Raw genomic sequence first — 16,572 nt, 5'->3', positions numbered from 1 at the left:
GGGTGGGGTGGGGGTTACAACATAAAGTCGGCCATGCTACTCGAAAAAACTTCACTAGTCTTATTACAGAGGTGTGTTGTTCATTTCGACCTTTTCCGAAAACTATGCCCCCTATAAAGGAAAAGTTAACTGCAAGTGCTTGAACCATAATATTTACAGAGAAATTTAAACATTTAATAATGGGAGTATGATACGAAAATTCGCATACTGGAATATAGAAAGATTACCAAAATATGAATCATTCCTCATTAATGACCAACTATAATATAACGTACTCCAGTTGTAAGGAAAATTAAGGAGAAAAAGAGAGAGAGACAGACAGACAGACAGAGGCAGACAGACCGACAAATTGTCTTTTTAATGAACCTTATGAAACCTGTCGGTTTTGTTCTGTCGCCAATACCGCACACTATGTATCGTTGTTCTTTGAAATTGAAAGCTGAAATACTCCGTTTTCGTTTCTCGTTTCGCGAAGTAAAAATTATTTTTCGCTTTTGTGCGTTAAAAGAATTAAAAATACAACAAAAAATGTACATACCCATATAAGTGCAAGTTTTACAATAGCAACAACAAGGATCAGTGAAAAAGATGAACCTTTGTTACAATAACAACAAGAATCAGTAAAATAGACGAACCTTTGCTGTACTCGCTCAATATTTACATAGTTATGCAGCTACACTATTTTACATGTATGTATGTATGTATGTATGTTCCCGAGAATGCAAGGAGGCTATTATTTGCAGCAGCAGCAAAAGTAGTAGTAGTAGTAGTAGTTATTAGACTTGTTGCATGCATGCAATTTCTCACTTATTATATACATCTTGTCCATTCGAGGCTAGCATCTCACCCACTGCATTCCGTCCATATTTTATCGCGTAGATATTTTCTTACAACTCCGTCAAATGTTGGTATGTAAACGTAATACGAATCAGCGAAAAGACAGATTCCTGCCAGTCCACGCGAGATGTGCTGATATAAAACTGACGCAAGGAGCAGAGAACGGACCTACACATGTGCAACCGTTTAAAAAGTTCCTCCGATTTTACCCACTTGAATGGATGCTTGATTAAAAAGGAAGCACAGTTGGAAAAGATTTGCAGAATCTAACTGGTCACAGCATGTTGAAATTAATTCTTAAACACTGCGTACTTTCTGATGGAGATTACTGTGTCTGTGTTAATTTATCATAATGAAAATGTATTAGATTTCCTGTCATACAATTATATGCAGTATATTTTTCAATCTGTTGTTTTTGTTGTGTTTTACTATTATCATTATGAACATCAAAGCCTATTAATGTTTTCATTAGCTTAACCCAATAATATCCGTTTTTCTTTTATGCATCCATTCTTCTGCCTTTCCTTCTCTCCACCCCTCTGGCTCACATAAATCTAGACAAACATACCGATGCATTGTTTAATTTATCCTATATTTTTTATTAAGACTCTAACACATTAAATGTTGCAAGTAATACTAGTGGTTTCATGCAAGATTAATGTAAAGAAGCTGTCCAATAAATTAAACTGTGGCATTTTCTCTCCGATAGCAATTCTCGTAAAGTTTGTTGATGTAAATTTTTTAAACAATTCCTGAATATTTAAAAAAAAAAAAAAAAAAAAAAGACCTCGCGCACAGCGGTAATGCTAATAGGCAATGCCGTTATTTTATTTTATTTTTTCAAATTTCATCCTTGTATTCTTCTTTCTTTTTTTCTTTTTCTTTTTGACCCCGTCTGACGCGCTGCTTTGGATGTCGATTGCTGATCTCACTGACATGTTGCTTTGTATTTGAATGCAATCAAATTAAAAATGGTGTTTTTCATATACTTTATACCTCGTGTTTTATTGTCACCGTTTTAAAATGCAATGGCACAAAATTATCTCCTCAGCGTTACAAAAAAATGCGTTATTTTGTTACAATGACCTACATTTTCAGGCAACGGCAGTGACAATCATGGAATTCACAGTTATATCAATCTAATTAAAATCATATATCCACTGCCCTTCACGTAGGACAGTGGAGATCTGATTTTAATCAGATTGCTGTTAAATGTAAATCACTGTGGAAATACGATTAAGTTCTTTCAACGTGTGTCTGTAAAAAAAAAAAAAAAAAAAAAAAAAAATCAAATACTGATAACATACAATAAATCACCTAATAAACATTGAAAGATGTTGTGAATTAAAGTAATGGACACAACACTGTGCGTGATATTTATCGTCATGGTATTTCATTGTAAAGTGTACACCAATAGCTCTGTTCAGCAGTCAATAACTGTAAATCAAACATACTGCAAGGCTTGATATAAACTTTGACGTCTGAAATAATACAATGATATTAAAGAAAATACTAATGTGATAATGTTTACTTTTATTATTATATCTATATCAAAAGATAAGATAGAATATAACTAGGTGAATACAAAATAAATACGGAATGGTTTTCAACAGTGCCGTTTCCATTCGAAATATCCCCCAACCCCGCATACTTTACAATGCAGTTGAGTGATGTGTTCTGAATACTTGTGGCTAGAGAGTTCTAGAGTCAAATTAGTCGCATTTTAGATATAAATTATTAGAGGTATGTGATTGCAATCGTTACATTTTGAAAATCACTGCTTACAAACTTGTTGGGGAACACTAACGGGTATTTATAATATATACAAATGCACCAGTTTCCAAAGTGAAAGGTCTACAAATGCAATGATAAATCGTACAGCACTGATATCCTCTGTTAAGTACTTTCGAATAAACTTAATAAATAATGGAGTCTCCCTAAGCGACCACCACCACCATCATCACCAACACAGTCGCACCCCCACTATTGTAATCTGGGGGTTTCGTCTTTAATTTATGCGTTTTGTCTTCGCTTTTCATAACTTGGCAGCAATACTTTATTTTAACGTACTGATTTTCTTTAAATTGGTAAAACGTCTCACAAGTTCCGAGAGTGTGAACTCCACCACCATCACATCCATCATCATCGGCGTCGTCATCATCATCGTCATCGTCCATTTTTTTGTATCGGATTTTAGAAAAGAGTGATAATATCTATCACAAATGAAGATCATTCGGTACTGTGAGTCGGTCTGGTTTATAGCAGGCGCAGATGCCTGGAAATAACGCGTCAGGAAACTCGTCATGAATACGCGTCATGTGTCCATCAATTTGATCACTTGAACGCCTTGCTTCTGGGGAGGTATTTAGCATCCGTATGAAAAGTGCACCTGTACAGAAACGTCCAGTCGCAGTAACTATTCAATAATACATAGAAGCCTTCTTTGCTGAACAGAATTACATTGGGAGAAATTCGTACTGTACTGGGGCAAGACGGTTAAGCGATACACTACCGAACTTGTCACTGATCTGTCGAAACATGTGCTTTTGTTATGCGCACTAAGTGACTATGTTGAGCTGAGCTGCGCACCTAGGGTTGATCGAGTTTACGTGCGGAGACAGTTGTTTTCCGCCTGTGGAATATTTAGAGTGACAAAAAGTGTTATTTAAAGTTTATTTGCTTCTCACAAGTGTCTAAACGGATATTTAATCACTATTTGATGTATCTGCTTGTTAGTGTATGTTCTGGAATGGGGAATTATGCTACATTTCAGTGAAGGAATCTGTCACCGTATTTCACACATATCCACTGTAAGTTCACGGTGTGTGAACTCGCTCGTGTAATGTCTCAATACTACACTACCCGAGCTAAGGAAAATACATCTACCCGACAGACGGATATTGTTTGGACAAAATGAGGCCCATTTCTCGCTATAAATATATATGATGGGCTATTGGCTACTGAGAATGAGCAGACTGGTGATTGTTGCCATAGTTTGCAGTTTGTCCACCTCGTCTTTGGCAGGTGAGAGAAAAGGTATTTTTGTCTGATTGATCACCCACTTGTATATTTCAAGGACTGTATAGGAACTGTTCGTTGTTTACTAACGACTATACTTAAAGCATTCTGAGTAAATTAGTTTTCTAAATTCTCGCGATATTGTATTATTGTCATGCATTAGGTCTCGAATATTTGTTTAAGATATCGAACTATTATAGATGCACGAGGTACTGTTGAACATTGTGAAATATATACATTGACACCGTTTCATTTGATCCAATTTTCAAGATACATGGAGAAGATTTTTTTTTTCCTTTAAAAAGTTTCAGTATTAACCGTTTACAGTTATATATATATATATATATATATATATATATATATATATATATATATATATATATATATATATTGTTTTTTGTTTTTAGTAAGTGTGGTGATTAGTCATACATGAAGTAACATTGAATAAATATCTGTATATTCATTCTTATTTATACTAGTAATGGTGGCAGCAGTAAAATGGTGTACATTGTAAAACTCCTCTAAATATTTTCCCCCCAAAATCATGATTTCTTAAACAAAGCTGACATATTGCTTTGATGGATCCCAAGTGAATTGCAAATCTTGTATGTTTCGGTGAAATTACTATAGTCACTTTTTAACATCGCATTTGAAACTGTGGTTATACAGAAATAAATCCCAAAGAAATTCAGCTTTTTCAACATACCCATAGATTTAAAATAAAAAACAGGTTTTTTATAACCCTGTTTCTGAAAAGTATAAATGATACCAAATGAAAAATTGCAGTATCAGAAAACACTCATTAGTACCAAATTAAAAAATTGCAACATCAGAGAAGTCATTAGTGTGCTGTACAGAAGAAGAGTACTCTGCCAATAGTAAAGGGGGGATATTGAGAATTTAGAGAGAGACTGAGGTCTGTAAATATTGGCAGTTTATATACCACCATGTTGGCCAATTCTGTGCATCAGGTAATTCTCAGCAATGATACTTCATTTCTATAAACATTGGATCACATGTTATTTTGGGTCAAAAATCCATTTTGTATCATTTTATACTTTAATTAAGAAAAGTGATATTCATAAAGTGTATGAAAATATCCCACATTTTGGCTCAAAATGCATACAAAAATGTGATTTCTAAATGTCAACATGAAGACCCGCTCCATGACCTTCTTGAACCTGTAACCCAGAAAATCATATTTACTATGTAGCTTTTAGAATCATACAAATAAATAGATTATTTAAAAAAATGGACATGTTTACCTTAACAAAATTCTGCAGCTTAATCCAAGTTTCCAAATTTGCAAGAAGTTGTCCCACACATAATAAATTGTCTGCTACCCAATGTGTTAACTTGCTGCTAGAATGGGATTCTCAAGAAATTCCCTGGTGGAGAGTCTGTTTCTGAATTGTTTAGTAATTTTTCCTCATAAACAAGATGTGAACACATTACATCCTACTTATTATTGTATCTTTTCCACATAATAGCTTATTTTTTTTTTATAAAATGTTGAACTCTGCTAATGTTTTTTACAAGATCAATTTAGTTTGCTTAAGATCTCTTGCCATTTATTGGCATTGTTACGTTGAATTTTGTAAAGCTTGCAATAAACCTAACCTAATTACTCACTGCTGACAGAAAAGTAGTGTACATATATTTCATTTCTGTAGCCCGATGGATAAACATTACATCTTTTCAAAGCTGTGCACAGAATAGGCTGACATATCACGAGTCATGAAGACACGGGGTGGTATCTCGTGCATCCAAAAATTAATATTATTTTGAACAGAATATTCTGGTGACAATTGCCTCTTTTCAAATGGTAAGCATTGCAGTATTTTACTTTTGTCAATCGGTCAAATTCTGTGTGCGTTTTGCCTCAGCATTGGAGACGGAATCCTTATGTGTGCAGAAATGCCTGACAGCGTTGTACATAACTGACATCTTAGTGATAATCCATGTCATTCGCCAGTCACTTCGTGGTAAATTTTGTTGTAAAAAGCCTTTTACTGAGCAGCTTCTAAAGTGCTTTTCAACAAACAATATCATATCTTGCACATATTTGTCAGACAAGCTAGCATTGTATGTACTCTTGACTTCATATTGCTTCTTGTTTCATAAGGCTGCTGTTTGTATATGTAATCCAGTGTGTGGTTGGGTAAAGTAAAATCTAAACCATTCATTTGAAACCAAACCATAACACAGCAATACAGACACAGGTAGTGATCAGACTAAACCAGAAGCATACCAAATATCCAGAAAGTAGATGTAGTACAACAAGATCGTTTTCTAGTGAGTGTAAGATTAAAGGTTCAATTAAATAATTTTTTTCTGCATGTACAGTAATTCCTCATATATACAGTCAAATCTGCTACAGAGGTGACCTCAAAATAATATCCACCAGTATGATAAAGTTCGATACAATACATATCGTATATTCTCATATACAAAGTGCAGGTGACATAGGTCCAGATTTGCTGTCACATAATGCACCGGCATCTCAGGCTTGATGTTGTTTGTTCTGCTGATTACTCCTAAGAAACGGCACAGACTCAGATCTAATATCACATTATGCGACGTTACATCTGGGTCTGTGCATTTTGCAGTAGGACTTGCCTTAAAAGCCAGTATATGCAGCAAACATTTTTAACACTGCATGCGCATCATGGTAATTTTTCCACAAGTCTGGCTTGCTTATCATATTTAAGATTTAACTGCATTTGTAATCTTTAATGGTTCTGTTTTATTTTTTATTGCTATCTGTTAAAAATGGTCAATGATCAGTTGAACGTTTACTTTGATAAATATGGTAATACTTATATACATATTTTCTCTTGAAGTAATGGTACATCTCAGATCATGTGTTGTCATACTCTGCTGATCATAGAGTGAATCCTTTTTTATGATTTGTGAACATATTCGGTAATTATATTACTATGCACCACTGACTGTATGTTAGTCTATAGCTCATCTACCATATGTACTCGCTTATAAGTCAAGTCAGACTGCAACCAACAAAGATCCTGATATGTTGTAGCATAATGTACTTGTTGATCAGGGTTTACGTTATTTGTTCTTCTGATTACTCCTTACAAACTACATAGACCCAGATTTCCATTGCATTATGCGGTGGCAGATCTGGGCCTGTGCAGTTTGCAGTTGGACTCATAAGTGAGTACATACATTGCATCTATATGTGTATAGTCATATTCAGTTGCACTTTGGTAACTGTACACCATGGTACCGTCATGGTACATGGTACCACATTATAATACCATCTAGAGCTTGAAAATTCTGCAGTTCTAAATATTTTAACAGGTTACTCAATACACAATCAGTGCTGATGACATCATTATGACATTATAAGTGACAAGTGAAGACAGATGTTGGCAAGGTTTCTGACACTGACTTAGCAGGGGGGAGTCTCACTTGCCTTGGATTTTTTCATTTTTATTTAATATGTACTTACATAGAACACTGATTTATTTGCCTTTTTATTTGTCTCTCTATCTACCTATCCATCTGTTGATCTATCTATCTATCCATCTGTCTATCTATCTGTCTGTCTATCTATCTATCTATCTATCTATCTATCTATCTATCTATCTATCTAATATGTACATGTATCTATTCATGTTAGCTGATCTTTCTTTGCCTCGTGTCATTGGAATTGCTTTCTTCAATAGTTCTAATAGTATAATAAATACCAACAATATTGAATTCTCAAAGTAGAAATCGTCATGCAAAAATGGCATTGAGAACATAAAAAATCTAGACCATAGAATAAAGGTTATTTCGTAGAAAAACTAAGTCTAGGTCAAACATAGTCGTATGTTAATTGTCACATACATCATTATGATATGTAGACCTCGGTTCATGTTCAGTCTTTGTTGTACCTCATGATTTGTGGACCAGTTGTAGATGGTAGTTGAGATATTTTACTCTACTGTGTATGTATAGTAACACAGTTATTTGTAACACTCTGTCACCTTTTCAGGGTAATATAGTTTGAATAGAGTTTGTGATGAAACAGACCCCCAAAAACAGAAGAAAAAAGGCTGAACAAATTTATTTTTTTATGAGTGAGGAATGTTTACATAATTGGCAGTCTGGAAGTGAGTCCATGTAGTAGCAAGTCGTGTCATGGGTTAAAGATTAGATTGGTTTGGTGTTTTATGGCACAAGAATAGAAGTAGATTGCTATGTGCCAAAGCAATTGGATTAAAGAGACTTGCTTAACACACCATGATAGCTGACCTGGACATGCAGGGGTAGGATTCTAACCTCCACTCTTTTATGTTGCAAGTATGGGACACGTATCCACTGAACCACAATAGTTGCCTTTTGCAACATGCAAGAGGGGCCTCAAGTGGCAGAGTGGTCTAAAGCGCTCTGTCGTTACAGATCACTGCCATTTCATCACTGTCTGCGTGGGTTCGAGTCTAGGATTCGGCCAATGTGGGTATGTGAGAAAGCTTGCTAGTAGCTTCTCGTGGGTCGGTAGTTCTTCCCAGGGTTTTCCCGGGTCCTTCCTCAACCATTAATACTGGCCGCCATGCATAGCCTATCATATGCTGAAAAATGGCATTAAACCCCACAAGAACAACAATAACAACAACATGCAAGAAGATGCGTGTAGCCTGTTCTTCATCCATTAGCCCACAGGGTGTGTGTATGGAGATTATACCATATATATATATATATACTTGTTTATAAGGCAACTCAAACTGCAAACTCCTGTGTGTTTTATACCATATATACTTGCTTATTAGTGACTCAAACTGCAAGCATCAATGATCCTCATATGCTGTAGCATTATGCACCTAGAGATAGGGGTCTATATTGTTTGTTATACTGATTACTTCTACAAACTGCACATACTTAGATCTGCTGGCACATGATGTGTGTGCTGACAGATCTGGATCTGTGTAATTTGCTGTTGGACTTGTCTTATAAGTGAGTGCATATGGTACCATTGGAATAAAGTGTTTGATGCATTTTGGATTAGGGAGCTAGATACAAATTTGCCCCTGTAGTGTTCAAGGTTAAGTTAACCCCTTACATTTTAATTATTATTTCATTTGCATATGATGTAATTTCCTATGTTGCTTCATGTTTATGTTCATCCAGTATTGATTTGTAAAGTTTGATTTGTAATTCAGATTACATTTCTGTTATTTTTTATTCAGTATTAATTCACTAAAAAAGAAAATGACGATTTATAAATTGTTAATGAGGAGTGAAAGATTTAATCTTTGGAATCATGTTTTTTCTTCAGCCATTTGTTGGGATTTATTTTGGCAGTAATACCTATATACTGGCTTATAAGTTGAGTCAAACTGCAAAACAAACCCAAATATCCTGATCTGCCATAGCATAATGCACCTGCAGATCAGGGTTTGTGTTGTTTGTTCTTCTGCCTGCACATTATGTGAAGGCAGACCTGGGTCTGTTCAGTTTGCAGTACAATCCATAGGTGAGTATTTACGGTACTGATTGACTGTTATGTGATGTGGCAAGTAATGAGGTGTTTACCATGTTGATTACATTCACTAACAGTAGTATTAGTGTTCCTTGTATTAATGCTGTTTGTCTGATGTTTTAATCAAGACATCTGTCTTGAAATCAGATCTAAATCAGACTGGTTTGATAGCTGGTTATCACTTCAGAACAGTGGTATTCTTTATCAAATTTCCATGCTATCAGGGAAGCAGTCTTGGTGCTGATGCTGCAATAATGTCCAGAGCAATTTGCCAGTGGGTGGGTTGACCATTCTGGTCACTCACACTCAAGTTGTGGACTCCCACTCAAGTTATGGTATGGTAATAGGAGAGTTGACCTTTGTGGTAGCCACTGATATCCTAGGCAGAGTGGAACTACAGTGATCAGTCTTTATACTGATCATGTGGAGAAAAAATAAGACAAATTGAGTGTTATCAGAAAGCTCAACTAATTTAAGAAAAAAAGATAAATTGAGTGTTATCATAAAGCTCAACTAATTTAAGGAGTTTTGTTGGCTGTTAGCTATTTTTAAATTATTGTTCAACAGCCTGGTTTATACCATGCACTGTTTTGTTTATTGACATGTCTCTCACACAGTTCGTATTTGGATCTCTACATTGTCATTATTACTTCTTTGGGGGTTAGCAGTAGAACCTGCCTTAGCAAATACCTCCATAGGAAGAACGCAAGCTTATAAAAGACAAGATATGTGAATTTCTTGTTTTATGTCATATTGTACCTCCCTATACATTATAAAGGGACATCTGTCCACAAAAGAAATATTTTGGCTGTTCCCTGAGTGTGTTTACAATAGATGTGTTTCATTGGATATACAAGTACCTCTAAATGGGGTTGGGAGGGGGCTTCATATTAAGTTAGTATTTAAACCTTCTTCTTTGGGGTACTTGTTGGGGTGATGGTGGAGCTGGATTTTTGTTGAAATAAATTACAGCTTTTAAATAGTTGAAAAAATTATTCTTGCTCCGTATTATAGCAAAACCAGCTATCCTGTTAAATCCATTATAATAGCTGCAAAAATTATATTGAGGTAAAAGAAAAAATATCCCTACTTGAAAGAATATCCAAGGCAAGGTCCCTTAATAGTGCTTAGTAAAAGTAACTTCATTTATTAGATTTATTTTATTTGATGAAAAGCAAAAGAGCCATACTGTTCATTATAATTTTTTCTTATTGATTATCATATTACATATTAATTCTCTGTGTTTTCTTCTCTTTTTCATGTCATCTGTTTGGGAACAATTAGTGTTGATAATCTAATAATACCACCTGACCAAAAGTATTGGTTTATGGTGCAGAATTTCTTATCCCAGAAACTGTTATTTCTGAGGTCGACTGCTCAGGTGGCCTAGTGGTAAGAGCATCTGCCTCGGATGCGGGAGGTCATGGGTTCGGTCCCCGGCTGAGTCAAACCAAAAACTTACAAAAATGGTACTAACAGCTGCCTTGCTTGGCACTCAGCATTAAGAGGTTAGTGTTAGGACTGGTCGGCCTGGTGTCAGGATAATGTGACTGGGTGGGACATTATGCTACATGTCTGCGGCATGATGCCCCAGTGCTAGATATCACTATAAACTGCCACACTGCAGACATTGTAGTGATATGACTGAAAAATTGTTAAAGCTACATTAAAAATCCAAATCACACACGCACACACATTTCTGAAGTCTCTTGAACAGCTGTTACATTTTGTACTGAGAAACAATTCCATCAGATGACTAGTTAAAAACCAAATATATATGTATATATACATGTATAGTGAAAATTACCATATGTATCTGATGATAAGACCAGGGGGCCACCATAAGAAATTTGAAAACAAGTAGGGGATGTTGGGTGATAATGAGAAAGATATTCATAGTATATACTTGCCAAATTGTGTTCAAAGTAACAGTTGACATTATTATCAAACATGGACTTATAATTGGATATGTGTGGTATTTCTATATCAGGTACAGGCTATAAATGGGAAAGATTTCTTTGAAGTCATATCTGCACCTTTCTTTTGTTGTTGATATGTTGTCAAATGTGATTGGCTACATATGTCTATGTACCATTTAGTTATCATATGAACTCGCTTATAAGTTGAGTCAAACTGCAAACAACAAAGATCCTGATCTGCTGAAGCATAATATGTCTGCAGATCAGGGTCTGTGTTGTTCATTTTACTGATAACTCCTAAAAAAACTGCAGATACAGATCTGCTGGTGCATTGTGAGATGGCAGAGCTGGGTCTGTGCAGTTTGCATTTGGGTTTGTCCTATAAGCCAGTATATACAGTAGTTCTTGTAACTGGAACTTGCTTTATAGTGACAGAGAGAATAATCCTATTGGGCATAATTTTTCATGATAAGCACCATATGTACTTGCTTATAAGTCATGTCCAACTGCAGACAACATAGGTTCTGATCTTTTGTCACATTATGTTCTGGAAGATCATGATCAGTGTTGGCTATTCTACTGATTAGTCCATACAAACTGCATATACCGGTACACAGATCTATCTGCTGGTACATAATGCAATGTCAGATCTGGGTTTGTAGAGTTTGATGCAGGACTTATAAGCAAGTATATATGGTAGGTGACATGGGGGGGGAGTTGTTTGAACACTTGATGGTAGCCTTGGTGTATGCGTGCGTGTGTGTGTGCGTGTCATATGTCATGTCCTAGGTGCATGTAGTATGTACTCGTCCTTTGATTTCAACCTACTGAAGGAGGGTGACCATATTTGGCACATGTATCATATATACTCAGTTATGAGCCCAACTGCAAACTGCACAGACCCAGGTCTGCTGTCACATAATGCAATAGCAAATCTGAATCTGTGCATTTTTTTTTTTTGAGGAATTAGTAAAACAAACAACCTAGACCCTGATCTGCAGGTTCATTATGATATGGCAGATCAGAATCTATGCCTTCTGCACTTGGACTTTGTGTATGAGTAAGTATATACGGTATGTTACTTCATGAAGATGAGAAGAAGACCTGAGGTTCTGAATCTAAGTTTTATGCAGGGTTGGGGAGTGGGAGGGTGGATAGGTGATTAAAAAAATAACAAATACATATGTTTGGGTAGCTGCTACATGTATCTGTAGTTTCCAATTAATATGATCTACCTTCATTATTAGGCTTATCCAGTGTTTTGATGGTTTCCTTTTTAGATTTATGACAGCTGCCATTCCTATACCATATTTGACATAGTAGCAAGATGAGCACTATAGTCATGCAGTGATAATACGGGAGCTCGCCAGTTATTATGTACTTTTGAGAGAGTGACGTATGTAAGGTGAAGTTGTTTGCATTTGAAACATGCACAGTGGAGAGAATATTGGCATACCTCTATGCTACTTTGATGTAATGTGGCTGACATTTCTTTGGATATTGTACTTATGGAAATTGTACATGTTTTAAGCACTGCTAGCTAAAATGATTGCTCCCTTGTGCTAAAAAATCAGCCTGAATTAGTCTGAAGTACACTGTCTCTAGCACCTATTAAAATAGGGAAAATTAATTTTTCCCAACTAGACAATATCAGCTTCTGAAAGTGCAATGGATGAATTACCAAATATATAAAAAGTAAAAACAGTTGTTGGCTCTTTTATTCTACAATTTACCTCTCAAGTCCCGGAAGTGAAAATAACCAAGTGGAGCTTGCAGTTTTTTTAAACATGCACATCTGGAGTAAGGCCAAGATGTATAATCCATAATCCATATTACACCCATCAACATACACCAAAATAAAGGAAATTAAAGGTTCTTTGAATAATACCTAAGATATACAAGGTCATTGTTAAATAGCCAGTATAACCAGTGAGGAAACCTGAGGAAATTCTTTTCTTTAAAATTCTAACCCTATGTAAAATAAGAAACTCTAGAGTGCCACCAATTGTATCACATGGATGTACAGGCTTGAAGAGTTGGCTCCCTTGTTCAATGTTGGGTGCTGTCCACTTTTAAGTTACATTGTCTCTCCCAGTATGGTCACGTTGATAAAGTGCATGCCAGATTTTTGTTATAAATTGCATGGTGTAACTTGCTAAGTTCAGTGCTAACAAGAGATTAGACATGCGCACTGTCAGTTTTGTTTTCAGGAGCTGCATCCCACAAGGAGGCATCTAGGAATTGAAACATGCTTACTATGAGGAATTTTTTTTGGAGATTTTATGAAAAAGAGGGTGCCTATGCTTGTTAATGCATGTTGGTGTTGAATGTGGAAGATTGAATGTTTGATCATGTATACAGTACAGCCTCAGAACCAGTACTACAGGATTTGAATTGTTGGTTGTTGAAAGTTTTGAGAGGTTTCAGAAAAGAGCACAGGGTCATGACTAGGTCATTTGAAGACATTGACATAGCAGAACAAGAAAAACATCTTATTTCTGGTTTTATGCTTTAAAAAAATTGGGCTGGTTGGAAGTTTGTTTTTTTACTTTTCTTCCCTTCCATTTATCGAAAGTGAACCACACTTGCATGACCTAAATTTTTATTCGTTAAAGAAATTTGCCTTGCTGGTATTACTTATGAATATGTTGCTTTACGATATTTACATATACATTCTTTATATAATTACTTAAAAATTATGTTTGTGTAAGTTTCTGTCTTGTTGAAGCTGACCTTGATTAGCAAAAATAGCATGCAAAAATATCCATTAATGAATTGTTCATGTGAGTCAGCATCAATAAAGAACTTAAAGATATTGTGAGAAATAGCAAGCATATTAACGAGTGTGATGTTTGGTATAAATATCTACAAATGATATAAGATCTGGATTGGTAACAACAAACAGAAAATCCTGAATTCCTTTTCTGAAGTTATTTTTATGGTTGGAAAAATGTCTAGGATCAGTTGGGAAATGGGAAAAAATTATATTTTTTTAACAGGCATGTACATTGTAGGTTTGATTATGCGCTGAATTAAGTACATCCCTTGGAGTTGAATCATGGGCACCATTGTGCTCAACTTTTATGATATCTCCAAAATTTAGTAATAAAGTTTCGGAAATAATGCTTCAAAAATTATGCTAATACTGTAAAAGCTGAGTTGTAGTTTGCTTTGATGTAAGCGACCTTACACCATACCTGTCAACTTTCACACCGGGAGGAGAAAAAAATCCCTTCCAATTTTTGTGGTAGCTTCACGCCTACCTAACGATTTCATAATATCTTTCGATTTTTGCAGAGAACTCCTGATTATTATATTATGTCTTCGATTTTCATTTTTTCTAAACAAGAAAATTCCTACATGTTCTGTTGTATCACCTGTGAATTATTGTTGTGACGAAATAATTACTATAAAGATTTTGCTTCTTCACTAAATAGAATCTTAAGTTTAAATTTTATTCATGTATATTAATGATTTTTTTTACCTCTACAATAATACAAAAATAATAAAATAAACCAGAACAAACAAATAAACAACAACAATAAAATTGTCCACAATTAATTTCAGTCCCAAGAATGATCACTACTAATGCTGTAACACCATATGCTGTAGCACCATTCCCACGAAACAAACTTCATGAGTGAACACCTCGCATTTTTATACTGTATATACCAGTGTTAAACTGGTATAGTTGCCGGTCAAAATTCACTCTTATCAAAAGCCAGTTTAAGGGTTTTAATGATTAACTGGCCTGTAATGCTGTCGCAAAACGAAAGACAAATGCGCTGACTATCAACATAGGAGACACCGAAACATCAAGCTTTCCATTGTGTGGAAAGTTATGTTTGTTCAGCTAAAACATAAAACTAAAATTGATTGATGTTAATCTTAGTTGATCACTATGAGAATTTTAGCCTTTATTATTACCACTCTTCATGAACATGTAAATTATGATGGTTATGTGCCTTGTACAAATAAACGTGCGCACCTTTTTAAAAATATTACCTCAGTTTGTAGGATCGCTTATATCATTGAAAATGAGTAACTCGTGAGCGCGTGATTCAACGTAAATGAAACAGCTATTAAGGACTAGCTGAAATGTTATCTGGAAGATTGCAATTTGGTCAAAACAATGAATAAAGCAAATCTGCATCTAAGTTTGGGAATAAGTAAGGATTTAAGTGACGCTATGCATGCTTTGCACTGTGTAAGTACTGTACATTATAGTTCAGTATGGTCTCCCTGGTAAACTCAACTGGCCCGCGAATTACGAAGCCTGTATTTACCTTTATTTAACTTTCTGTTGGAGAAATCAGAAAATATGCACTTACAAAATAATAACAAAATCAATCATAGTACTTTATCACAGTTTAACAATTGTTGGGTCAGCGAAAGTTACTTTTTTTTAACATGCGTATGTCTTAGGACATGGAAAAAATTATTGTTTCATGTCCCAAGATTTACAGCCATTACATTAGTCAACAAAAAGACCTAAAAACTGTCAATTTTACACATTGGCCCGCAGATAAGCCACCCCACCCCCCTTCTTCCAGGCCTTTATTTTTTCCTAAATTATTCGGCTTATACGCGAGTATATACGGTCTATTGAGCATGCAGATACCATGTATGTACCAGTAACAATTTGAAAACAGTCAGAGGTAAAGGTAAGTTTAGATTATGTTTCCAGTTTCACTGCTCCTGTGGCCTAGTAGTTAGAGTATCTGCCTTAGATTTGGGAGGGCGTGGGTTTGAACCCTGACCAAGTCATATCAAAGACTTAAGAAAATGGTACTAGCAGCAACCTAGCTTGGCGCTCAGCATTAAGAGGTTATTGCTAAGATTGTTCGGCCCAGTGTCAGGATAATGTGACCAGGTGGGACATGCTGATACATGTCTGCAGTATGATGCCTCAGTGCTAGAAATCACTATAAACTGTCGGACTGCTGACATCATGGCGATATGACTGAAAAATTGTTAAAGCTACTTTAAATATCCAAATATCACACACAAATTCAGTTTCATCCAGTTACTTCACAATTTGGGGCCCCGAGTGGCCGCGTGGTCTAAAGCGCTCTCCATTACGAATCACTGCCATCTCACCTCTGTCTGCGTTTATTCGAATCTCAGTTTCGGCCAATCTGGGTATGTCAAAAAGCTTGCCAGTAGCTTCTCGTGGGTCGTTGGTTCTTTCTGGGGTTTTCCCGGATTCTTCCTCCACCATTAATACTGGCCGCCATGTATATAGCCTATCGTGTGCTGAAAATGGCGTTAAACCCCACCACCGCAACCACTTCACAATTTACCAGTCCCATA

General features: G+C 35.7%; 1 protein-coding gene across 1 annotated transcript in view; it reads left to right on the top strand.

The window, feature by feature from the left end:
• The first annotated feature begins 1,294 nt into the window (after positions 1-1,294).
• The window catches only part of LOC149807757 (muscle, skeletal receptor tyrosine protein kinase-like), a 164,975-nt gene continuing 149,697 nt past the window's right edge, over positions 1,295-16,572 (top strand). Inside the window, exon 1 of the mRNA XM_089970143.1 lies at positions 1,295-3,861. Coding sequence (XP_089826269.1) covers positions 3,780-3,861 — 82 coding nt within the window. The 5' untranslated portion in view covers positions 1,295-3,779. The remainder of the gene's footprint in view (positions 3,862-16,572) is intronic.

Source organism: Sinohyriopsis cumingii, chromosome 1 (assembly GCF_028554795.1).
Source record: "Sinohyriopsis cumingii isolate HCF-2022 chromosome 1, ASM2855479v2, whole genome shotgun sequence".
NCBI classification, from domain to species: domain Eukaryota; kingdom Metazoa; phylum Mollusca; class Bivalvia; order Unionida; family Unionidae; genus Sinohyriopsis; species Sinohyriopsis cumingii.
The sequence above is the reverse complement of the archived record's forward strand: the minus strand, read 5'-3'. Positions and strand labels throughout refer to the sequence as shown.